At 39.9% G+C, this 26,394-nt stretch overlaps 1 protein-coding gene and 1 pseudogene across 3 annotated transcripts in view; one reads left to right on the forward strand and one right to left on the reverse strand.

Moving 5' to 3' along the window:
• Window positions 1-14,459, reverse strand: part of CAV1 (caveolin 1) — a 34,047-nt gene extending 19,588 nt beyond the window's left edge. The window contains exons 1-2 of one of the 3 annotated variants that reach the window (XM_004269858.2): window positions 14,146-14,459; window positions 12,598-12,762 (exon numbers count right to left, since the gene is read on the reverse strand). In XM_004269858.2, the coding sequence (XP_004269906.1) occupies window positions 12,598-12,762; window positions 14,146-14,175 (195 nt within the window). In that variant the 5' untranslated portion in view covers window positions 14,176-14,459. Of the gene's footprint in view, window positions 1-12,597; window positions 12,763-13,456; window positions 14,120-14,145 lie in introns of those variants that run through there. The other 2 variants (XM_012533042.3, XM_049715227.1) reach the window with 2 other exon arrangements.
• Window positions 14,460-21,326: 6,867 nt separating this feature from the next.
• Window positions 21,327-23,793, forward strand: LOC101280570 (mitochondrial carrier homolog 2-like; annotated as a pseudogene).
• The last annotated feature ends 2,601 nt before the right edge of the window (window positions 23,794-26,394 follow it).

Here is a 26,394-nt window from a genome sequence, read left to right on the forward strand (position 1 = left end):
GTGTTTTGCTTGTTTTTTGTTTTTTTTCTTCTGAGAAGAGATCTGAGATCTCTGACAGACCACCTATGAGGTACAAAGAAACTTCTATGCTTTTGAAATAGTGGATACCACATCCCAGCTAGTAAAATCTCAGCTCTCTGTGTACTTAATATCTAGAAGTAATAAAGCGAAAGAGAAGGAAGAAGAGGCTTGGGTTTCTCAAAGCTGTTGTCTCCTTTAGGCTTTGAGAAAGGTTTTAGATTTTTCTTCAGAACTGTCTCCGGACCTAGTCATTTCTCTGATGTTTGCATTTGTCCAAAGGTATATGGGGAGTCTGACAGGGAGTCCTTCTACCCCTCTCTTGGAAAGGGAGCTCTCATGTGGCCTGAGACCCAACTCTCAGCCTTCATACTTCTGGCCCCAGGGGGCAGTGCCAAGCAGCAGCAATGGCATCTTTTGGCATTCTAGGAATCTGCCTGCCCTGCCTGCGAGATACTTAGGAGATTAGCCTTATTCTGCAGGCCCTGGGAAGTCATCCAGGTGCCTCAGCCTGCTTATTGGAAGGCTCAGGAGAGATGTATCTATGTCCTCTTCAAACTGGAGATTAAAACATTCTAAATAATAAATTTATATACATATTAGAGCAGGTTGTCTCTTTACCTTAGTAAACAGAGTGAATGTTTTTGGATTTCTTTCTTAATTATTTGGATATGTTTCTCCTTATAAGGCTTTAAATGTGGCAGCTGCAGAGAAAAGGAGCAAAGGAATACACTCAATGACATAATCCTACTATCTTTTATCTCACTGAAGACATTCAATTACTTAAAAAAGAAATTTCAGTTTCTTTTCAGCAGGTTCAATTTGGCATCCATTTTCTTTCTTTCTTTCTTTTTTTTTTTTTTTACTAAAGTACATGCATATTTTTCTTTAATTGGTCTTTTTGCATGTCCACTTTTCCTCTAGACATGAAGTTTTGTTTTGTTTTTTTTTTAACATTTTTATGGGAGTATAATTGCTTTACAATGGTGTGTTAGTTTCTGCTTTATAACAAAGTGAATCAGTTATGCATATACATATATCCCCATATCTTCTCCCTCTTGCGTCTCCCTCCCTCCCACCCTCCCTATCCCACCCTTCTAGCTGGTCACAAAGCACCGAGCTGATCTCCCTGTGCTATGCGACTGCTTCCCACTAGCTATCTATTTTACATTTGGTAGTGTATATATGTCCATATATACACTACCACTCTCTCACTTTGTCCCAGCTTACCCTTCCCCCTCCCCGTGTCCTCAAGTCCATTCTCTAGTAGGTCTGCGTCTTTATTCCCATCTTGCCCCTAGGTTCTTCATGGCCATTTTTTGTTTTTAGATTCCATATATATGTGTTAGCATACGGTATTTGTTTTTCTCTTTCTGACTTACTTTGCTCTGTATGACAGACTCTAGGTCCATCCACCTCACTACAAATAACTCAATTTCGTTTATTTTTATGGCTGAGCAATACTCCATTGTATATATGGAGTATATCATATATATACTTCTTTATCATAATAAAGAAGTATATATACTTCTTTATCAATTCATCTGTCGATGGGCACTTAGGTTGCTTCCATGTCCTGGCTATTGTAAATAGAGCTGCAATGAACATTGTGGTACATGACTCTTTTTGAATTACGGTTTTCTCTGAGTATATGCCCAGTAGTTAGATTGCTGGATCATATGGTAATTCTATTTTTAGTTTTTTAAGGAACCTCCATACTGTTCTCCATAGTGGCTGTATCAATTTACGTTCCCACCAACAGTGCAAGAGGGTTCCCTTTTCTCCACACCCTCTCCAGCATTTGTTGTTTGTAGATTTTTTGATGATGTTGGCATCCATTTTCTGACAGCAGACTCCGTGTGGGGCCCTGGGTGGGCACTGGGCAGCCACAGTCCTGGGGCCACCAGGGGCCACTGTTCTGTCTTGAAGGACTTGCATATGATGTGGGAAGAGAAGAGGGGAGAGAGGCATGGGGATAGAGAAGCAGAATGCTTAGAGGGTTTTGATACATGCTAAAATAGAAACAAAAACAGAATGTGGTGGGAGCCAAGAAAAGAGATGACCAGTTCTGATGAGGGCAGTCAGGGAAGGCTGACAGAGGCCCAGATATCTGAGGTGAGCCTTGGTGGATGGCTGTGGTTCTGTCAGGCAGGCTCTGGTGCACAAGGATGCATGGCAGGATCCATGCATAGTGCAGAGTAAGTGCTTCCTAAATATTTGCTGAATGGCCTTTCTAGGGAGCACCCATCTGAGAATGACTCTCATTCCTACCTTTATAACTAGAATAATAGGCTTACCCAAAATAGTTTGGTGAACTGGTGGTTATTAACCATTTTAGACAATTTCTCTCCCTACTAAAAAGCCTGACACTTAAGAACAAGTGAGAAAGAGGGCTCTGTTGACCTAACCAAAATAACTGGCAATGAAATCCAATGAATGCAGTTGCATTTCCTTGACACGTTTTGGTATGCCCACTTCCAGCTATATATTATTATTACTAATATAGAAAAAAACAGTGAGCCATGATTGATGGAACATTTTAATTGTTCTTCTGAGAGATTAATGGTACGTTGTAAAAATGCACTGTTCCTTACTTCTGGTATTTGTTTTTGAGAACAAATATGTAGTTATTAGGGAGGAAGTCTCATAGAAACTACTTTCAGGATTAAATAGGCATTTCTCCCACTAGCATAAAACTAGGATTTTTCTCAATTGTTTCCTATTTTTACAATGTATTGCTGTAATGGCACGAATATCTGTAGAAACTGGACAGAAAAATTGAGAACCTTAAATGAAGCTATTAGATGCAAAGTGCCTGTCAGGACCTGCTTCATTTTCTCACACCTAGCCCTCCCTGCACATCCAGGCAGGATCAGCTGCAGCCCAGGAGCTGTGGCCAACCTGGGCAGTCAGCGTGCTTTAAAGACTCAGGTAATTCAACACAAGCCAGCATTGCAGCTTGTCTGGTCCTGAGTGTGTGTTCCACTTCTAATCACTGGGACACATCCCCACTTTGTACCCCACTTCTGTCTCTGGGATTTGACCCTCCCTGCCTTGTTGGGAGCTCACCCAGCTTGCATATTTCTTGAGGTGTGTGGGGTTTTATCTTGGTCTTTACGTTGGTCCTTCCTCCTCCTTTCCCAACTCACCTACCAGGATCTAAAGTCTGACCTTAGAACTGTAGGCCTGTCACTCCCAAAACAGACCATGTCTGGAATCCCCCTGCCGAATGCTGCTCAGCCACTCTGAGAACACAGTCATGTCTTTCCTCACCATGGAGACACCACTGTCTGCTTGGATCATGATCTATTACAGAGAGGCACTGGAGCACAGTGGTTAAGAACCCTGGTCCTGGGGTCTAACTGTCTGGGTTCAAATTCTGAGTGTACCATTTCCTACCTATGAAATCCTGAGCAAATGGTCAGGTCTGAATCTCCTTATCTGCCAGATGAATATAACTGAAAATGATAGCACCTCCTCAAAGGGCCGTTGGAGGAGTAAGTAAAATAATCTGTGCCAGCAAGCTAGCCTGTAGAAAGTGCTGGAGGAAGCCTTCCATGTCCTGTTTCACTCCCACCTGCACATTTGGCATCCCTTGGTTTGCCCCGTTGCACTGAAGTTAGCCCTTTCTGTTAGCAGATGTCATATCTCATCAGGTCACTTCCTGGCCTAAAAACACCTCTGTGGGTTGCTGTGGCCTACACAGGGACAGGTGCTTTGACTGGGCACAGAAGGTCATGCGGATCTGGCTCCTGCTTGTGTCCCTTGCTCTGGCTACACTGCCCTGCCACTGGTGCCCAGAACATGTTAGGTGCCCTCAGGTCTCTGTACCTTTGCTCCTGCTGCTCCCTCTGCTGGCATCCCTTTCCTGCCACACATGCCTGGTGCTCAGCCTTGGAGATTGTTGAGAACTCTCTGCTTTGTGTCCAACTATAGCGCATCCCTAAGTTACAGTGACCTCACTCAGATTTGTTTATATATTTGCTTTCCTGATAAACTCTTCAGGGCAGGAGCTGAGAGTTAATACTCAATCAATGCCTGAACCTGATCGTGTCATCAGACATGACAGCACCGTGCAAAGCAATGGATGTGGGGGGCTCCTGGAGTTGGCACGTGCAAAGCCCAGTCCAGCACAGGGTGGGTGGCAGGGCAGGGAGAAGGGGCCTTGTTGTTCTTTCTTTGTCTTTGCTTCTTTTCCTCCCAGTTTCCTACTTTCTCACTACTTGGGTTCAGAAATCAGAATCTTTCTCAGTTCTTCATTATAAATGAGAAACCGTAATTGTGTTTGATGCCTACATCAGTGAGACGACCCGGTGTAATCTCAGGATGCAATTTATCTTTTTACATAGAATCTATCAATGTCCATTTGTATTATAATGTCCTTGCTGGGCTCAAGAAAGGTTTAAATACTGAATGCACCTTTTAAAATTTTCACTTTTAAATTGCTATGAAATAATATATTAAGCACACACATACACCATCAAAACTTATTTAAGCCTTCTCAAAATTAAAAATGCCTGCTTCTTAATTACCTAAATAACTAACAGTGGCTAAAGGGAAGCTCAGTTGTGTCTTTAGGAATATGTACTTCCCCTGCTATGAAATAATGACCAACAAGAGACATCTTCTCAAGGTTTAATAAAGAAAACAAAATGTATTTTATATCTAAAACATCAGCATAGGAGAGGCAGGAAATATGTATTCTGTGCAGGTGTAAATCTGTTCTACCAATTAAATTCCCTTGGTAGTTGCTCAGTACATGGATCATGCAGATTTCCTTTAAGACAAAATTAAAAGCACTTCCCCACTCTAAACAATGGCTCATGTGAAAGCATGCCATTTTATGTTTCCTGGACTAACTGAAAAAAATTAAAACTATTTTAAACATTTTAATCTTTGATTGAGTAGTTGACAAAATATGTGATGGAAGGATGTCAGTTTCATTAACCCTGTGTTGCAGGGAAAGAAACTAAGGTCTGAGGGTAGAGTAGATTGGCACTTAAGAGCAACTCCTCCAAGTTATGGCCAATGAAGGATAGGAGAGAGGTGACACTGGAGACTGGAGAGGAAAGAAAAGCATGACATTCTTAAATGGAAATTTTGCCCATTTTGCTAAAAAAATAGTGCAAGTAGGGACTTCCAATGTATTTCAGGTACAGGAATCAGTGACAGGTCATTGCCAATTCATTCATGACCATATAATTTTTCTTCCAAACTGGGACAATTCTGAGAATGAAAGGGGCATTGTTAATAATTAATTATAATTAATAATTAAAAATAATTAATAGTTATTCAGGATAGCTATTGACCATTATTAACTTGCCTGCATGGGACAACCTAGAACATATGGCCACCCCACCCCTAGGCCACTCTGAGGCTCTAAGCTTGCAGTGGGCTGTATGCCCAAGTGGCCTCAAGGGATGGAGGACCACTGAGCAAGGCTGACTTGGGAACCCTCTATGGTGTTTCAGAACTCCTTGGCAGAGTTTAAACTGGCCTGACCTTCAAGTGTTCTTCTGGCAGGAGGAACATCTAGAATTACATAGTGTGACTGAACTGTTCTCTTAGGGTAGAACCATTCAAGTGTATATCTTTAAGCCAGCCTTGGGTACAATAATTTCTAAACCTGACTTCACAATCTAGGGAGCTTAGAGGCCCTAGATTAGGCCCCATCCCTAGATACTCTAGTTTAGTAACTATGTAGTGGGCCTAGGCATCTGTATTTTTAAAAATTCCTGTGATGATTCTGATGCTCAGGTGAATATGAGAGCCCTCTTGGGTTTGTAAAGAGGATATGAGGTTTTAAAATGGTTGAAAATTTTAAATTTTCAATAGGATGATTAAAAGTCAAGCAACAATATGGGAAGGGAGAATATTAGAGAAGAACTGAAATATTTTCTATAAGTTAATTATAATTTTTATAGGACCCAAACAGGGGCAAATTGTTTAAAAAATATATGTTCCTTTGGTGTTTTCCTAAATAAAAGTGGTACATTGGACTCTAAAATATATATATATATTACATATTTTTTATATATATATATATATATATATATATATATATATATATTATAAATATATGTTCCTTATTTTCCCCTAGCCTTACTTACTGGCTCAGGAACAATTCGAGGCATTAGAGATGAGGCATGTTTTAAACTATGCCCTAAAGATTTTAAGATTTTACCATACAGTAGAATTTGGTAAAGGAATTTCAGCAAAAGTTTTCAAAGGAAACTGCAATGAAGAGAGACAAGGAAGATAGTCATAAACTCTTTGTGGGCAGTACTCATATCTATCTTTGTTCCATATTGTAGTGCATGGCACATAATAGATATATAGTAATCATTTATTGAAAGGTGAATGGGTTTGGGAGGGGAATGCTATTATATGAGAATGACTCTCATTCTTTTCTTTATAGTTAGAGAAACTGAAGGATAGAAACGTAAAATAGCTTGCTCAAAATATTTTTAAGGCTGGTGTTTATTAGCTTTGATTAGTTAAACAAGTTTGCTTTTTGCTTATGAGCTCCACTCCCAGGGACTGCTGAGGAAGAGAAATCTGTTGCCCTGACATCCTTCCCCCTCCTTCCTTGGTGTCCCACACATATGGGACTAGACACTTTCTAGTTTGGCCCTTAGGTTGAAACCAAAACTGATCTGATTACTATGTGCATGCCTTTTCTTGATTTTTAAAGAAACAGAATTTTGTGTCTATATATTTAAGAATCGTTAACATTCAAGTTTTAAAAAAGAAAGTTAACAAAAGTCACAAAAATTTCTTTTCTTGGCACAGTACTCTTTCTACTCTGTCCAGGTGCCTCTGAGCACCTGTGGTTAAGCATATTTCTAGGGGCTAAGGGCTACCTTTTTAGAAAACTTCTTTTAACAAAAGTATAGCATGCAAATCTTTTTCTCCAGGGCCTTAGTGTATAGTAACTTAGATAGTATACATAGGGTCCAGAGAGTGGAAGACGAGTGTGTGTTTCTTGGCCTAAACCATCTTTGTATGAAAATAACAGCCCTACCCTTTTCCCGCTGCAAATCTGGCCAGGAGGATCATGAAAGGGCCCAGGAGCCCATAGCCCAGTGCACACAGCCCTATTCTTCTAGGGATCAGCTCACTCTGGATATTTCATCATAGAGAACAATAACTTACGGTTAAAAGTAGGGCAAACTAAAAAGCAGTTTAATTTAGAATATGAAAGTGTCTGTTATTTTATGAACTTGAGTGGGCAGGATGCATAAGCAGGTGGTTTTTGAAGTTATTGGACTTTCCAGATGCAATAGTTTGCAGCTGCTCTTACTTCAAACCCCTTTAAAAGGTAGCCAGCACTGCTGTCGATTGGAAGAATAACCCACATCATGAACTTTTTCATAATTCAAGAATATTTGGTGTATCTTATCTTAAATTTTAATAAATAATATGAAATTTTATTCAGTTAGAACCAAAGTTGAGCTAATTCTTCAAGTTTTTTGGACAACAATTTGGAGGTGAAGAAAGAAAAAATACTTTCTTTTAATAAGCATTTAAAAGGTATGTCACTGTTGACTGAAATTGAAAGTGTTTCAGATGGTTATGAATGAATAATGTCCCCCATTTTAATATTGTTATTTGCTCAGTGATGTGAGAATAATTTCCCACCACACATGACCATAGTGCTCTTTTACAAGCTGGGGATTCTGAACTCCATGCATATTCTCATGTGTGGCAGAGTATTAGTCACCATCTTTTGAGGCTATCTCCTAAACAAACAAATAAGCAAAACCAATTCCAACAGAAGAGACTATTAACATGGCGCTGAGTGCTTTGGGCCAGCCTGACCTTTTAAATCTTATGCTTTGATTATATCAAGCAAACATGAAATTTAAAATCTCTGTTATATTAATATTAATTACTAGTTGCTCTAGAATGCTTTATAGTTGAAAGGGATCATGGCGGCATTAGGCCGTTATTTTGAAACCCAAACTGATTACCCTGCGCATCCCTTTTCTTGACTGCTAAAGAAAATTTTGTATCTGTGTATATTTAAGAATCATTAATTCAAATTTTAGGAAAGAAAGATACAAATGCGTATTTTTATTTTTAACAAAGATCTCCTCTCAGATGTACTGATTTGTCTCAGAGCTAGGCTCAGAATCATCTCAGCTCATTTCTCCTCTCATGACAATAATCCATGAAAATCACATAATCTTATCTATTCATGCCTTATGTTATATTTCAAAATATCTGTTTTGGACACTAACCATGTGAAAACGTGGATAGAAATTTAAACTTTTTTAACCCTTAAGTTTCTCTTAATGTTAAAAAAAGGAACTGGGAATTGGAGGTTAACCTGGTAACCATTACATTCTCTTCCAATTCTAAAATTCTGTCATTTTGCACCTATATGGTTTTATTCCCAGTGCCACTGCATATTGTTCTTCTCATTTCATGTCCAGACCATGATGCAATTACATCGTAACTGTTTGCTCCTCATCCAGACTGGCTATCTTTTATTACATCCTGTACCTTAACCAGTCATCTTCCAAAGAGCCCACCTTCATCATGTCATTCTAAGCTTGAAGTCTTCTTGGCTTCCCACTGCTGACATGATAAAGTTCAAACTTATCAGGAGTACTGGATTCAGGATTCTATCATCTGGCCACGATCAGTTGTTTCATCTCTATGACCTACCACTATGCCACATGAACTCTAATTTCAGTCAAAATGGGCTGCTAAACCTTCCAGACTTATGCCCTGTGTGTGACATTCCCATCTCCATGCCTTGTCATTTAGAATTACCTCCTGTACTTTTCTCAGCTATTTGCATTCCATCTGTCGATTATGACCCAACTCACATTGCACCTCCTTCATGCCCTTCTCCATTAAACTATCTATAATGCATCCTTCTCTCACCCTAATGCCCTATCCAAGTAGGGTCTCCCTAACACTTAATATCAGTACCATTCACTTTCAAAAAAACTTTATTGAGGAATAGTTGACAAATATAATATTTAAAGTGTACAACATGATGACTTGATATACATCCATATTGTAAATGATTACCAAGATCAAGATAATTAATGATTCACTTTTAAATAAACTTTTTATTATGCAATATTCAATACTACTTACTTTTGATTTATTATAGTATATATTTGGTATATTTCCAAAATGATAATGAGAAACCTTATGATAGAGACTGCATAAAAGCGCATGCCAGTTGAAAAAGAAAGTGAAAATTCAAACCCATATGTGAGAGAGAATAAGTAACACGGATTAATGAAACTTAAAAATCTAGTTATATGTTTCCTGGCAAATAAAAAAAGGACCAATTAGATAGCATTTGGAAGTGACTTACTGTTGTGATATTGTGTGTGTGTGTGTATGTATGTGTGTGTGTATTTTTAATCTGTATGCATCTTGTCTTCACTAACTCTAATCTTTGTGATTTCTAGGACTTATTTTAGGAATTACACTTTGTAGTACGTAGCACACTGTCTAGTCTAGCATATGATGAGTTTAACAAATTGATTGATGGCTAATGTGATATCAGAATCATAAATTTGAAGTCATTTTCTTTATTAGAAAATCAAAATAGTACATAATAAACATATGAATGAAATGTGAGCATAAGAAAACATAGAAATCTCAGAGGGAGAATGGACAGTCTGAAGGTATGACCATTTTAATTAGAAGAAATTTTAAAAAGCGTTCATAACTTACTCTTTTTTTTCGATAAATGTCTATACAGACATCTCATAATATGGTGTAGCAAACCTTTAGTGAAATAAGAAACCAACTTTATTGGAACTAAATTGTTCAGTCTAATTTATGTAATTATCACTAGTGGAATAGGTGATAATACTCTACCTTCTTGAAGTATAAAATCACAACACATCCATCTTCTGAGTTTTCTTCCCTACCCTAAATAGCTGTTTTATGGGACTAAAAGGATACTGTGCAGATACACTATGCTGCTCCTCACACTGTACATCAGTGTTTCATTTCATCTCCATCTACAAGTTTCTAAACTTGATATGGGGACATTTTTAATATAGAGAGAATGAACACTCTAGTCCTCTGCTGTCCAATAGTAATTTCCATGAAGGTGGAAGTGTTCTAAATCTGTGCTGTCCACTATGGTAGCTACTAGCCTTAAGTGCTGAGAACTCAAAATGTAGCTAGTGTGACCGAAGACTGTATTTTAAATTGTATTTAATGTTAATTACTTGGAATTTAAATTGAAATAGCCAAAAGTGGTTAGTGACTATAGAATCGGACAGAATTGGCAGCTTTTACAGAGCTGCTTGCTTTTAGAACAGACCTTTTCTTACCTGATTTGGTAACTCTAACAGTAGATTCAGTTGGCCACTGTTTCTTTATTATCATGTGAAGTTTTAAGCTACCATGCATTAAGCGTGAAGCTTTGGGTGTCTTTATTATTTTAAGAAGTCTGTGTAATCAATAGTAAAATTTAGAGAAATTTATTATTTACTGTCTCGGTAACATGGAGAGGATCATCACTGTTTCTATCATTAGATTTGTGCTTGGATTCAAAGAAAAAAAAAATTATAAAATAGGAGTCTTCACTGGGTGTAGGCCCCCTTTCCTGGCCCTACTGGCAGATGTACTCTTTGCGTCTCTCTTTGCAGGGCATTCTCTGAAGGCCTCTTTAAGCAAGACATCTGAGTAAGTGGGCCTACCAAATTCTTCTCGAGGTAGATTTTTTCTGTCTGATTGTCTTGTTTTGCTCACAGTTCTATGAGCAAGTGGGTGGAGTTTGCTTTCTCTAGGCCAGCAGAAGCTTGTTCTAACTCTTCCTTTTAATTTCTTTAATATGAGGATCCCCACACTTGCTCTTTGAAATGCTATTATGTGAACTATTTCCTCTAAGTCTGTTATGCCTTTTTTCCATTTGTGTTGAAGTCTCTTTTCCCACTGGGGCCTTTCTTTCTCAACTTAGTCATGCTATGTGTGGAGACCCACATCTACACTGCTGGCTTCTCTGACTCATCCTGGGAGGTTCACTTGCTTCAGGAATCCCACTCAACGCTGCAGTGGAACAACAGGGAGGCTCTAATGAAGCTAGGCCCTTCTGAAATCTGCATCTTTTCCTGGCATTTTTCCTTCTTGTCCAAAGCTACATGAGAAGGGAAACAAGCAAAAATGCCCTTTCCTCCTTTAAGGCAATGTTTTTAGTAAATAGTTTTTAGCAATTCTAATTTCCAGTTTATAAGCTATTTTTGTTATTGCTGCTGCTTTTAAATATTCCATAATCTGGTTAGTAGAAAAGCCTGCTAAGGCTCCAATTTTCCTTTTTCCTCCACCAGCAAGCCAAGAGAGTCAATTCTGACAGTTACATTTTCCTTCCAGTTGCAGATTAAATTGTTCCCCTTTTTGAAATATATTATTCATAAATGTGAACAGTCTCTGAACTATGGCCCCTCCCATCCTGGATAGGAGGCTGCGTGGGCGGAAACTGCTCATCCACCCCATTGGCTGCTCTGGGGGTCTTCACACTTTAATCTTCCAGGCCAGGAATTTCTTTGGTCATCCCCCTTCCTGAGAGAAAACCCTCTGCCAAGGATGGCTCAGGCCTATGATTTCCCAATCAAGATGGGTTTAAGCAACAAATTCCTCTGATGAGATTTGTTCAAAGGGTCAAAGTTGAGTAACATAATCATAATCAAAAAGTGACCATCCAGTCAGATCTAAGTTTAGCCAATACCCATTCAGTTAACCTATTTTTAATCTCACCAAGCACATCCTTAAAGTATGAAAAGGAACTCCAACCTGAACATCCCATTAGCTCAGGGAAGGCTTACCCAAGCAGTCACTAAAGAAGCAACTTTCCACACCTAACTAGAGGAGAAATCAAAAGGCACATATTATTTTGGTTGTGTAACTATGCATAGCTGTGTACAACAAGTGCCATGTTTTTCCAGTTAAATACCCTTCATATAAATATTAAATATTTGATTCTATTCTGTATATATATGTGTGTATATATATACATATATATATACATACACACACACATATATATATATTTCATCTTTAGTCAGAAGTATTTCTACCTACTTTGTTATTTTTAAGAAAATCACTTCAGGTTATCTTAATTTTAGCTGAGGGAACCTGCTCACTTAGTATTCCGGTTGTCACCTTTGGCACAAGACCTTACCAAATGATCTCACTGCTTAATTCTATATACAGTGGAGAGCCACCCTTCACTTAGACTTTCAACCTGAAAACGGAAAAAGGGTGACCTGCAGCGCAAACATCTCACCCTCTCAAGGAGTGTGGGGCTGTCTCTTGCTGAGATCCAGAGGTTCATTTGCCAGGAGAAGGGTGCAGTTAAATGAACTCTTACAAAACTCAAGTTAGCTAAATTCCAGCTGAACTAACCGGCAGGAGTGGGGAGGGGAGATGTGACATTTCTGACAACCGCGGGAGTTCCCGCACATCAAGCCCAGAAAATGGTGAGTGTGTGGCAAAGACAGGGAAAGATACACAGGCTGCTGGCCAGAGGAGAGCTGTCCCAGCCCTCTCAGTGTCTTCTCGGGGCACATCCCTTCCTTGCTGGCCGCCTCACCTTACCTTGACCACGTCGTCGTTGAGGTGCTTGGGGTCGCGGTTGACCAGGTCGATCTCCTTGGTGTGCGCGTCGTACACTTGCTTCTCGTTCATCTCTTCTGCCATAGCCTTGTTGTTGGGCTTGTAGATGTTGCCCTGTTCCCGGATGGGAACAGTGTAGAGATGTCCCTGCGGAGGGCGGACGGCCAGGAGGGGGAGGGTGGCACCGGCGGTAGGAAGAAAATTTCAAAAAGAAAAACCGGCGATCAGAAAAGTCAGCCTAGTAGCGCGGCAAACCTCGAGGCTCAAAATCGAACTAACCGCTTCGGAAGCGGTGGCTCCGCGCACAGTAAACTCCTTGGAGCCGCAAGCTTTTTAAGAGGATCGAGGAGAGGACACCACACCCCTCGGTACCAGGCAGGGAGCTCCTGCCTCCCCCGCCCGCCACCGCCAGGGGTCAGGGCAGACCCCGCCGTGCGGTCCGCCCCGGCCTCAGCCCTGTGCACGCCCTGCCCGCGGCACCCCGCGGAGACCCCCGCAGGGGAGAAGACCAGACTTCCGACTTTTCTCCAGCCCCTCTCTCCGCCACGCCACCCTCTACCCGAGCTCTTCACCTGTTCCCGTCCCTGGCCTCCATTTCCCTTCTCTCCATAATCCCTTCTAGCTTCATCCTTAAGACCCAGCTGGAACCCCCCGACCCATGGAACATCCTCCGCACCTGTCCGCGTCCCCCACCCTCCCTTTGCAGTCTCTGTTCCTGCACAGCTCCCACCACTCCCCTGGTGCTCACAATCCCGCATCCCCCATCTTTGGGTCGAGCCAAGTGTCAGACCCTCCTAAGCTCTCTAGAACGGTATCTAACCTGCACAACCCCCCGGCCCACCCTCAGGTCACTCCCAGGCTGCCGGCCGGTCGCTGAACGGCGGCTGAGTTTGGGAAAATGAGGTCTCGACACCCAGGCGGAGACCGAGCGCCGAGAGGTGGTTGGAAGGGCGGGGGGGGGAGTGGTAGTTAGGGGGAGGGGAGGTCCGCTCCTCTCCAGACACCCCTGCCAGGCGCCGAGATGCAGGAAGAGTTCTTGAGGTGGCCCAAGAGCTTTGGAAAGTGCAAACAAGACGCGCGCTGTCGCCCCGGCCAGCCGGTTCAGGCGCCTTGTTCTTGTCCCCAAGACTGCGAGTGAATGAGCTCCCACCCTCTGCTCTGGCTCTCTGCCTCCCAGAAGACTGGGGCCGGACCGTGGGGGTCCCGCAATAAGGCAGTGCCCCTGAGCCATTCAGAAACGCGCCCTCGGTCTGGCAGACCCAACTTGAGGACCCCGACGACCCCCTTCTCCGCGATCCTCTAGCTTAGGGGCTCCCTTGACCCCCTTCCTAACAGGAAAACATAAAACATTCCTGCCTCCTCTTCACCTCCCCGCCCAGACCCATTCCTCAGCAATGCCAGGGGAGAGGAGTGCTCCGACGTCGAGAGAGGGCTGAGGCAAGAAAAGCAGTCGGAATATTTGGAGTGGGTGATAGCAGAAGCAGCACTTCTTGCGCGCCGCGATACCGGAGCACACCCACCCGAGCCTACCTCTGAGTCTACGTATTTGCCCCCCGACATTCTGGCCCGTGGCTGGATGAAGGCTCTGAGGAGATTTCCCTGGGCTGTGATTTAAGGGAACTGAGAAAGGAAGATCTTGTATTGTATGGGGGTGGGGGGGTGGGGAGGCTCTGCCGGGGGTGGGGGGGGCGGTGGCTGGGAGGGAGCCTCCTGGCTCTCCGCCAAGGGTTTGTTCTGCTCGCGGTTGGCCGGGATGTGTGCTGCGCCGGGTCTAGGCACATCCCCAAGGTTTTGGCAGCAGAGGGCGGGGAGCGCTCGCAAGGAATAAAGAGCAATGAGAAAGCGTTTTCACCGTCTGGGCTGCTTGGGCAGATATTTTAAACCTGGGGCAACATTTTTCCAACTATAAGCCACTGAGAGGCGTCCGGGCAGGGGAGCTAATGTTTTCGCAGTGCATCATCCCAGCAGGGGTGGGGAGTGGAGGAAGTCGACTGCCTGCAGAGATGCCCAGTATGGGCAGCCGAGCTTCTTAAAGAATTCTGCCCTGTTCTAAGCCTTTTCTTCTCATCGCCCACGTTCCATCGCTGCTTAAGACACAACTATCTCCCTGTTTCACAGAGGAAGGGATGAAAAATGACCCGGAACCTTTAGGTGCATTTCACATCTAAACACAAGGAAGGAATCTGTGTGGGTGCGTGTGTGGTGTGCTTTTGGTGACACTGGTTTACATCTAGTCTGTGTGGATGGAAACTTGGAGAAGCAGGCATGCAGAATTTAACATTTACCAACCGCTTCTGAAATGTCTCTCAAATGCTTTGAAATAAGAAATAAAAATGTTTAACTCTTCTATTAATTTATTACTTTTTCCCCCCTGGAACTAAGGAAACAGGTGATGCCATATTTACAAAATACATAAAATATTTACAATTGTACAAATATTTAATTGGAGTTTCAAGTTTACCAGAGAAGATTTTTTTTTTAAGTGCTTGGCTGTGAGTTAGAGGAGGCTTAGTTTTTCTAGTAATTGATTAGAATTTTTAAAAAAGTTGTTAGCAATGAAAATATTTTATCTGTTCCTAAATCGGGGTTTTCTTTACCTTATTATAAAGTGGCACAAGATGAATTGAGTAATAATCAGTCATTTTACTTTGGGGCAGTAATAAGGAGATTCACTATCCTAAAACGGAAAGGACATTTTGCATTATGTTCCACATGCGATCGAAAGTCAAATTATGATTTGAAATGAAAAAGCTGGTACTATACCTGAAAGGGCACAGGATACATTAAAAATACTGGCAGTCTAGAAGAGGGAAAATGGGGATGGACACAAAAGGAGGAGGAGAAAGGGAATTAGAGGATGGAACTCCTAGAGTTGATTATCAAGGTGGAGAGAAGACATAAACATATAAAAGAGAATGACAAAGCACAGGTTTTTGTTATTGTTGATAGCAGAAAGGCAATACAGTTTTTGGAGAAAAGATCAATTTCAACTAGATGGCAGAGAAAATGTCACAAATGTTGGCATGACTTTACTTATGCTGACTAGTCATCATTAGAATACTAAAGATCTTCCCAAAGTTGGGTTTTCTTAATTTTACTTCTGCCAAATTGCATTTCTAAATGCTTTGAACAGATTACATGTTAACAAACATAATATTCTAGAAAAGGGAGGTGTCAGGCTCAGTGTGTTGTGTAGTGCCTAGTCTACCTCTAATGATTGCGAAAAGATTGCTATTCCTCTAACTCCTTCATAAAAATGTTGGCTGCAAAGCAGTTGAGTTTTGTTCTATGGAAAAATGTGGAAGCTGTTTCCCATCTTTTGTTATTCAGTCTTCAGCTGCAGTGAGTAATCTTGACTGTGAAAAAAGTCAACAGGAACAGGGAGAGAGCATGTCCTGCATTCCAGCAAGGAATGGACTTTGTGGGGAGGCCTGTGAGTGAATGCTTAACTAGCACTCAAAGGAGGGAAAGCAGCCTCCCTGGGGAAGTCCACCCCAAAGTCAGCACAGCACATGGAATCATAATGATCAGTGAAGCGTTGTCAATGCCAAAATGAATTCCTAATGAGAAGAAAAACCACAAACTCTTCATTAACCTGCCCCAACAAGAAGCTGGCACCAAAGAGAAACAGATCATATTCTGGTTATAATAGCTGATTGGGATAACTGGCTCCATCCAACTTCATGAGATACAAAGAAAAGATGAAGTAGAACACTGTTAGCAGAGATTTGAAATGAATAGATGATGTAAAGAGATATATATATTTTTTGATACCCACAGATATAACTTTAGGCTTAGAGGCAAGTTAATAACTTCTCCAAATCATTTACTAAAAAAAAAAAAAAAAATGGGTAAATGGCAACTCATTTGCCCTCTACGTTTTTTTTTTTAGGAAGCAGCCTTAAAGGTCAGCTCATGCATTATATGTTACTATATAGAGAGCTGAAAGGACACAGGTCATCAAACCGGCCGTCTTCGAAATAAGGAAACTGAAGTTTAAATACATGAAAATGATGTGTTCTTAAGGAGTTTTGTGGGGCAATGAAACATTTTAAAATTCATAAATAACTATAGCACCTGTTAACAACTTGCGGGGCGTGGGATTCTTAAGTAGTGTAATGAGGACGGCTGTGGCAGTACTGTGACGTTTGTTGCCTTTCGTGTTCTCTCATCTCTTTCTCTAGGCTCCCTAACCCCTGAGCACAGCTTCCTCTTCCCATCCCTTCCACCCTAGGTCCTCTTCATACTCTCAGCTGGCTTCATCTCATTCCCACTCCAGGATTAGGAGTCTAAGGTTTGACCGCTTATAATGATATGAAGGTTTAAAAAAGCAGTCATCTTTCCAAGATTTCTCAACACTCAGAAGCTTGATACTGCCCAAATGTGCCTTTGTTGATGAGTTCAAAAAAGTGAGTGTAGCTTAGATTATAATAAGAATTATCACTAGGTGTGATATAAAAACAATTTAATAACTAGTATGGCAGAGCCACCAAGCAGTCATTCTAGGCTTGAGTCACAGCTCTGGAGCTGTGCCTTAGTGTCCTGCCAGCTAGCTGCTGGCTTATTGGGAGTTGGGGGCCCTTGGGAGAAGGACAGGAGGGGAGGGAGTACATTTTAGAGCAGTGACTATTTATACACAAGTACATAAATGGCAATATTTTTACAATCTGTGTTTCAGCTGAGTATTTACCCTGTTTTCACCATCACCACCTCTCATACCTTCCCCTATTCACCCTCATAACCCAGATCCCATTCAGGCCTTCTTCCCATACCTGCCATACCTTCTTCCATACCTTCCATTTTATACATGGAAAGAAATGGCTTTCTAGAAGAAGACTTTGCCTCATCACCCAGTCCCTTCCTATCCCTGTTCTGGTTTGAAGGCCTCACTGGAATCTTCCTCAGTTTGAGGAATTCATCGGTCTTTACATTTTGACTCTCTTAAATGATTTTTTTCTATTTATTTTCTTAAAAAAAAAAAGGACAACTATTTCTACATCTTAAAAATCTGATCAAGATGGCTGAAAAAGTATTCTTTTTATACTGTTTCTTTAAATTAGCTTTACTTTCTTTATTTGTAAAATGAAAAATATAATTGACGTCTACCCAAGAGGGGTGCTGTGAACATTCAATGAGGTGATGCATTTAAACCACTGAGGATACTGCCTAAATCAAAACAGATGCTAGGGTTAAGGAGACAAATTTCAGTCCACAGATTCAGGATTGAAATAAGTGTATTTTCTTTTATAGTATTTTTATTGTAAAATAGTTCAACCATCTAAGATATACCAAATAGTGTAATGAACACTCACCATAAGCCTGATCAAATACTTTTGTTTTGCCTGGTTTGCTTCAGATTTTTAAAGTGGAAAACATAGATATTATTCTGGTCTCCTGTGAGGCATAACTTTCTCTTTTATTAATAACTGAACTTAATTTCTTTTACAAACCCCATTCCTTCAGGTGGCAGAACCTTCACCTCAATCAAGTCCTAGTTTCTTCCATTTTGTTAAGGTTGTATTGCATCTAAGTTCCAGGGGCTTATTGCCAAGGAGTCTCAGGGTGGGTCTGTGGAGGAGAGTCTCTTCCTTAGTTGTACATCTTGGATCTGCTGATAGGTACATATCCTGTCTGTCATTGGTCCGTTCAGGATGCTGCTATAATGTCCTCATGCTGATTCAATATGACCCTTAGGGCTAGAGACACCTTTTGCTACTTCTGTCCTTTTCTTGGGGCTCTGTGTAAGTCTGATGAATCTGGGTGGGCAGGCCTGATGCAGCATCATGGAGCCTCCTATGGTAAATGTGGTGTAGAGAACAGAATAAATGCCCTACCACCGTGCAGAGGAACTCTAGAGGGTTGCTATCTCTACAGGCCCTACTCAGAAGCAGGAGGCACAAGTACCTCTGCTCTCAGATCCTCTTTTATCTGGGTTCATGCTAGGGATACACATGTGTCAAAAATTACTTTATTTTCCTAATTTTGTCTCCCTTGAGCAGGAAGCATTGCTCATATATCACTCAATTTCTTTAATGCCCTGAATTCCCCCAGGACCAAGGCTTTTGGAATCAAGAGAAGCCTTATCTCTGCTTTTTCGTTGTAATAATCCTTCCCTAGGTATGGTGGAAGGTGAGGTAGGGGAAGGCTCCATGGGCATCCAGAAAAGAACATCAGTAAACATTTCAAAAGTGTCATCATTCACTAGTTTTCCTCTTTCCCTTGGAGGGGGAATTAGATGAAGCTAGTCAAAAGGTACAAACTTCCAGTTATAAGAGTAATAGAGATGTAATGTGTGAGTGATAAACATAATTAACGCTGCTGTATGTTATATATGAAAATTGTTAAAAGAGTAAATCTTGAGTTCTCATCACAAGGAAAAACCTTTTTTTCCTATTTCTTTAATTTTATATATATAGTAAATGATGAATGTTCACTGAACTTATTGGGATAATCATTTCATGATGTATGTATCATCATGCTATATACCTTAAACTTATGTAGTGCTGTGTATCGATTATATCTCAATAAACTGGAAGAAAACATAATCCTGGTAAGATTTTGCTGGTGACATATAAGATCTATCTGGTTTTTCTGAATTATAACAAACCCTCAAATTCAAATTCCAAATATGTAACTTTAGAACTTCTGCCAACATTTATATTTCATTGATAGCCTTATATTAAGGCTTATATCCTTCTAATTAGCTCAAAATATTGATGGTGGAATAATATCTTTAGCCTTTAGCTTTTACTGTATCAGTTTACTATATAATTTTCCTGTAAAATCTTTGTTATTCAAGACCAAATCAATCTGACTGGTTATTCAGTATTATTGAAATAAGTTTAATTCTTGGGAAAAGTTTTGAGTAGGAAATCTTGTGTAGAAAAGTACAATTCTTGTCTGTGTCCTAAGTAAAATTGGTAAAAATATAGTTGTAAGTACTAAATCAGTACAGATGACTATGTCTGAATTCACAACAGCTAATTAAAAGCAAAAGATGCAGTGAACTGGTTCTTTCTTTGTCATCATATATCTAACACATATTTTAAAATTGAATTTTAGGGTGTATCAATTATTGCTACAATAATTCAGCACAAATAAAGTACTACAAAGCTCAGTGGTTCTAAAGAACAACCATTTATTTTCACAGATTCATGGGTTGGCTTGGCTGGGGCTCAGCTGGTCTAGGCTGGGATGGCTGGGGCAACTCTGCTTCCCATGGCAGGCCTGTGCTGGCTCTGCTCCGTATGTCTCTCACCCTCCTTGGACCAGCAAGCTAGTTAGGGCAGGTTCTTCTCATGCTCCAAGGAGCAGCAGAGGCACAAGAGACAAGATAAAATGTGCAAGACTTCTAGAAGCCTACACTTGGAAATGACATACTGACACTTCTGTCCTGTTCTGTTGGCCAAGGCAAGTCATATGACTCAGCCCAAAGTCAAGGGACTGACAAGTAAATCCCACCAAGATGAGGCCAAGGTGAGGGTGTGAATGCAGCAAGATGTGAGAAGCCCAAATCTACATCACCTGTGTGTGGTCTTCAGCGACTGGCTTTCAATGTTTCAAGTTTTAATCTAATTTCTGTGATATACCCTTTGCTATCTTTTATTTCATTCTCAGAAAGCTTTACATATGTTTTAAAAATCTTTGTATTAAACAGTTGGTAACAACAATAACTAAATCTCTTAATCTTACATTAAATGCAAATTTTCTATATGAGGATTCTCAAATACAATGCTTGACAGAGGGCCTCAGATCAAGGGGCACAGCAGGTCACAAAATAAATTCTCTTGGCTTTAAGCAGAATATGATTTTCAAAGCAGCTGACAATCTACCTTACTTTCAAAAATTAGGCCATCTTATTGTCATCGTCATTATTATTGTTCCGGATTTAGAACTCAATATGATGAAACTTGTGATTTTTCCTTGAAAATGCAGCGAAATTTTGTCTCTAAGAGTAGGTATTCAAAATCTACAGACTTCCTTTTTCTTTTATATGTAAATTTTTCCTTGAGTTTTTCCCCCATAAATTACATTAAAAACAAAATCATAATACAATCTGATTTGTCAGCATACAAGTAAATCTAAATATTGAGAAAATGCTAAATGTAAGCAAACACAAATCACATTGAATTCTTTCTTATTTGTGCTAAAATTCCAGGTTCAGTTCATCATTTCATCATGATAGCAGTGCTCTACCTACCTTGACTATTTTAATAACTGGATAATAGCCCTACCAAAATAATTGTTCCAACATTTATTAAAGAGAGGAAGTCTTAGTCCAAACACTGATATAATCAAGGAATAATATGTTCAGAAAACGTGAAAAGAGAGGTAAAAATATCAACATTTGGCTCATTTTGTTTTTTACCTAGGTAGATTTATATAAATAATAAAAGTAATGCTAATTACAGTCCTAACTAACCCAAGATTGAAAATGTTTAATATGAGGCTCGGGCATAGCAATGTTTCAGAAAAATTGGTGTCAAGTGGTGAGCCAGATTGCTACATTACATCTAGTTGAGAGAAGTAGAATTTTAGATATGTGGACGATGACTACATTTCCTTCTATTCAAGTGAAACAAAATTCTGATCACCCTTTATAAATATGGAAACTCCATAAATCTTATTCAAAGGGTGACTAACTCTCAGCAAACCTAATAGGACAACAAAATGTAATATAATATATAATGTAATATAATATATATCTGAGATAAATGGCATTTTATAGTATACTAGTAGAGTGTTTGAACAGCCTACAAGTAAATCTAAATTTAGAACATAACATTTTATTTTAACAAATAATTAATTTAAAAATTCTATTTTAATGAAGTGATAAAGAACAAAAATGGTAGTAGTCCCTGAATACTACCATGAAATTATAAGGAGATATACACTGTAAAACTTTCATATTTTTCTTAAGTTAATGTAAGTATTTGGGAGGAGTCCTTTACAAAAGCCCTTTGTTTTGTAACCAACCCATCTGGCTTTGTCAGAGCTCCATTATTTAACAAAGGAAACTCTCTTTCCTTTTGGCCCTTTCCCTAGTAAATAAACTATTTACCAGGAGTTGCTTTTACCTGGGGGAAATTTATGTCTACAACCACTCCCTTTGAGGCAACAATGCTTAATCATAAAATATTTCACTCTTCAAAAAGTATATATCAGTTCATATTGACCATTTATTAAGTGGTCTGGTCTTTATAGAGAACTTTACTTTCTTATAATTATATATTGAGTATATTGAAGGTTTTTTCTTTTTTTAACCAATTCCAGGGAAAATTTTGGTCTGTAACATGAGCTTTTGTACATACTGGAGGATGGGTTTAATTCGGCACTGCTGGCTTTGCTGTCAATCAATTCAACTTACTTCAGAGGGAATGTGAATGTGTTTTAAACCCAGTATGGGGGATTATAGTTATGGGACAGACTGTAGAATCTTTCTTTTCTTTTTTGATTGTGTTGGGTCTTCGTTACCGTGCACGGGCTTCTCATTGCGGTGGCTTCTCTTGCTGAGGAGCACGGGCTCTAGGCCCGGGGGCTTCAGTAGTTGTGGCTCTGAGGCATGTGGGATCTTCCCGGACAGGGCTCGAACCAGCGTCCCCTGAATTGGCAGGCAGATTCTTAACCACTGCGCCACCAGTTAAGCCTTAGAATCTTTTCAGAGGGTCAAATAATCTCTCTTTCAGTTTCTTCTTTTCTCTGTCTTTAGCTACTTCATCTTCATCTCTCTCCATGTCTTACTCAAGCTAATTACTAGGGCCTTGCTACCCAAAGGGACCTGCAGCCTCACCAGCAGCATCAGCTGGGAGCTTGTTATAAACCAGAATCTCAGGTCCAATCCCAGATTTATTGAATCAGAATCTGCATTTTAACAAGATCGCCAGGTTATTCGTATGCACATTAAACTTTGAAAAGCAGCATTCTAGGGGAGACTTGAAAATATTATTCTCTGAAGGTGTTAGGGAGGTGTTAGGCAGAAGCTGGGCAGGGAGTGAGTGTGCGCACACGAGGGTGGGCCAGTGAACCCCGTGGCCCTGGCACATGATCCCAGACCGGCTCCGTTGCTTGGTGGCTCAGTCTGTATGTCCCTCAGTGGGTGCCATCATGGCGGACGCTACCAGTCAGGTGCTCCTGGGCTCTCGTCTCACCATCCTGTCCCAGCCACTCTGTATGTGAAGGTGGGATATGAGCCTCTTCCTCCAACAGTTGGACGAAATATTTTGGGGCGGCAAGTATGTCAGCTTCCTGGTCTTTTTTGTTAGGCTCAGCACATTGCAAACATCCATGAAAAGTGTGGGTTGTGCACAGGCTTAACTCCAAGACTGTGTTCAGGGGTCCTTGGAACTGTGGTCCATGGTAAAGTTTTACAACATTACCAGTAGTGTGACAAGGTTGAGGAATCATGATTTGGAAATGTACAGAAAGAAGTTTCATCTCTGACCGAGTTATCAAGGAGACAACTGGAGAGATGATGGCTTCTTCTGCTGCTACTCTCATCACTCATCCCTTTCACGTGAGCACCCTGAGATCTATGGTACAATTCATTGGCAGAGAATCCAAGTACCATGGACTTTGTGACTCCATAGTAACTATCTATCAGGAAGAGGACATACTAGGATTTTTGTGGGTGTTATTCCTCGCCTCCTAGGTGACATCACTTCTTTGTGGCTCTGTAACTCAGTGGCCTACCTCATCAATGTCCTTGCACCAAACGGTGGGGTTTCCCCTATGAATGAAATGAGTTATTCCCTAGCTGTCACAGGATTTTTTTGCCAGTGTGTTGATCTATCCCTTTGTGCTTGTCTCTAATCTTATGGCTGTCAACAGCTGTGGGCTTGCTGATGGATGCCCTCCTTACTCCCCAATATATACTTCTTGGATAGATGGCTGGTGCCTGCTACAAAAAGAGGGAAATATGAGCCGAGGAAATAGCTTGTTTTTCCAGAAGTTCCCCTTTAGGAAGACTTATTGTTGTGACCTGAGAATGTCAATTTGAAGATGTGGGACAGGGACAGTGACATTTCTGTAGTCCCATATACACAGAATTATGGGAGAGAGTGTTGGTTTCTATACAGTGTGGAATGCTTTTTATTAAATAATCATTCAGTCTTGGGAAAATGAAAAAAAAGGCAGAAGTTATGTCAGCAAATAAACTAAAAAACAAAACAAAACAAAAAATCCTCATATATAAGAACCACGGATGAAGAAAAACCTCCACAAATACATGCATAACAGAGCTTGTACATCATCATAGGAAGAGCAGTAGTAAGGCAGCCTGGATGACTTACAGGGAATCCCAACTCCAAAAAGGAAGTAACATACTATTAAAGAAATATTTGAAGGAAATTGAAGGAAGCATCATTTAAGGGGAAATCCTACAGGCTAAGTTGTCCAAGTTGCTTACAGGGAACTGGCAGTTCTTTCCATTTCTATAAACTGAAGTCTTCTTGGGATGTGAAATCAAGAATTACAAACTGGACAGCAGCCAGGATGGGTTTTTGTTGTTGTTGGTTTCTTTATTTGCTTTGTTTGTTTGCTACGAAAGGAGTTGAGCTGTATTAAATTCTCCCATTAGCCACACCCAAAACGTGTTGGCTGTGGCAAGAGCTGAGGCAGCACTGGCCTTAGGGAGGGCTTCAAAGTAGCCCAAACCCACCCTGCACTAGAAGCGTGTCATGCTGGGCCAACTTCATTGAAGATTTTAAGACTGAGGATTTTCCTTTCCAATTCTGAATATTTCTTCAACTCTAAGAATCATGAAATCATGGAAATCTTTACATGAATCCCTAGTTCATCATGGAGCATAGAGACTGCCTGCATCTGATCTGTCTCATCTTTCCAAAAGTTCTAACATGAAAAGTAGTTTATGATCTTTTTTGCCATTTCCTCTTGTTCAATATATTTAGGATCACAATTCTTTTTGCATGTGCCTACTCTAATAAAATTATCACTTAAGATGACCCCACTTAGTCTTTCTCTCTCTCAGAAAAAAAAATAGTTTTAATAAAATCGTTCTTTGTACAATATTTTTCATCTTTTATGTGGCCCTTTACTCACCTTTAGAATAAATAATATCAACAACTCTGGCTCTTTTTCAGGGGTCTATTTTCAAATTTATAATCTTCATAAGATCTTTCTCTTGTCTAAATAAAATGTACATAAATAATTCAGTTGATTGCTCGCTTGTTTTTTCTATACGATAAAATTTTTTTTTTGATATTTTATTTCCAATGCTTTGATCATGGCCCTCCCTCACCCCTTCCGCCCTCTTCATGGCCCCTGCACACGGAGGCTACCATGAAATTGATCGAATATGCTAGTTACTCTGTGGAGATTTCATTTAGTTTATATTACCTAACCCTAAATAATGTGTGCTATTTCTGTGACTGCCTCAACACAGTCATATCTAAACTGGGAAGGAAGGCTTGCTTGTATCTTACGCTTTTTATATATTCCAGTGTGATGACTTCTCATTTTCCATATGGCTCCCTATTATGATATTGACTAGTTTACCACAACTGCTTTGTGAGAAAATATGTATGTAAAAAATGTTTGTTTTTGCAGACATGTTCATTTGGTGATTTCTTTATTTTGGTGCACTATTTGCAAAGTTTCAATCAGAAAGAATATTAAACTTTGTGAGATCATTTAAGACAGAGTTGTAAAGAAATCAAGATCATGTGTGATCCACTGAGTTTTTCTTTGTCTCATAGCAAAACATTGTAAGCCTTCACCCTTCAAAGCCATCTAAAATATTCAGTTCATTGGACTGGATGAGAGCAGAGAGGAGGAGAAAGAGGGAAGGAAGAGCAGAAGAGTGGGTGGATCTCTGCTTGCCATTGCCAATAGTGGGAAATATAAACACCATGCCCTATGATAGGTGTTCAGCATAACTGTTATTGCAAAGCACAGACAGCATTACTATATTAAAGTGAATGAAAAATTAGGGGAAAATGAGTATGGGGATCACAATATGAGTTATCACTGTAGAAAAATGTTTGTTAAAATTTTATGTGTGCAAAATGGAATACTATAATGTTGTTCTATAATACCACCTAATATCTTAGTAAAAATTACATATATATGTAACTTTTACTGATATACATATATACACATGAATGCTGATAATGTGTGGAGACACATACACTGCTATTGCAATTGTAAATTGTACAAGCCTATTGAAAAGCAGTATGACAATATACAACCAAGCCATTAATATGATTGTATACGCCAATCTGGTTTTTCTGTTTTTAAAATTTCTCGTGAGCAAATTATCTTATTGGAGGAAAATAAAATTATATATGGTTTTCCCTGGAATTTTCAAGGTAAAATAAATGACAATAGGATTGGATAACATACTAAAAGCTGTGCAAACTGATAAGAAATTTCCAACCAAATGAAGATATGAAATATGGCCCCTATCTCGAAAGGTATATGCTTAGCCTAACGAGAAATTATTACTGTAATTATTAAAATTTTACATGTCTAGGTGTTTAGTATTGAGGAGAAAGATCATCATTGTGTTTCTGATACATAATAAGAAAGTTTTTGTTAAAGGTAGTGCAATTTTATGAAATTTATAAAACATGGGAATAATAGCATGTGAAAGATAATCTTCTTTTTAAAAAATTTTTTTTAAGATTTTTTTTTTTGGTGTGGATCATTTTTAAAGTCTTTATTTGAATTTGTTACAATATTGCTTCTGTTTTATGTCTTTTTTTTTTGGCCCTGGGGCATGTGAAATTTTAGCTCCCTGACCAGGGATAGAACCCACACCCC

The sequence above is a fragment of the Orcinus orca genome, chromosome 9 (genome assembly GCF_937001465.1).
Source record: "Orcinus orca chromosome 9, mOrcOrc1.1, whole genome shotgun sequence".
NCBI classification, from domain to species: Eukaryota; Metazoa; Chordata; class Mammalia; order Artiodactyla; family Delphinidae; genus Orcinus; species Orcinus orca.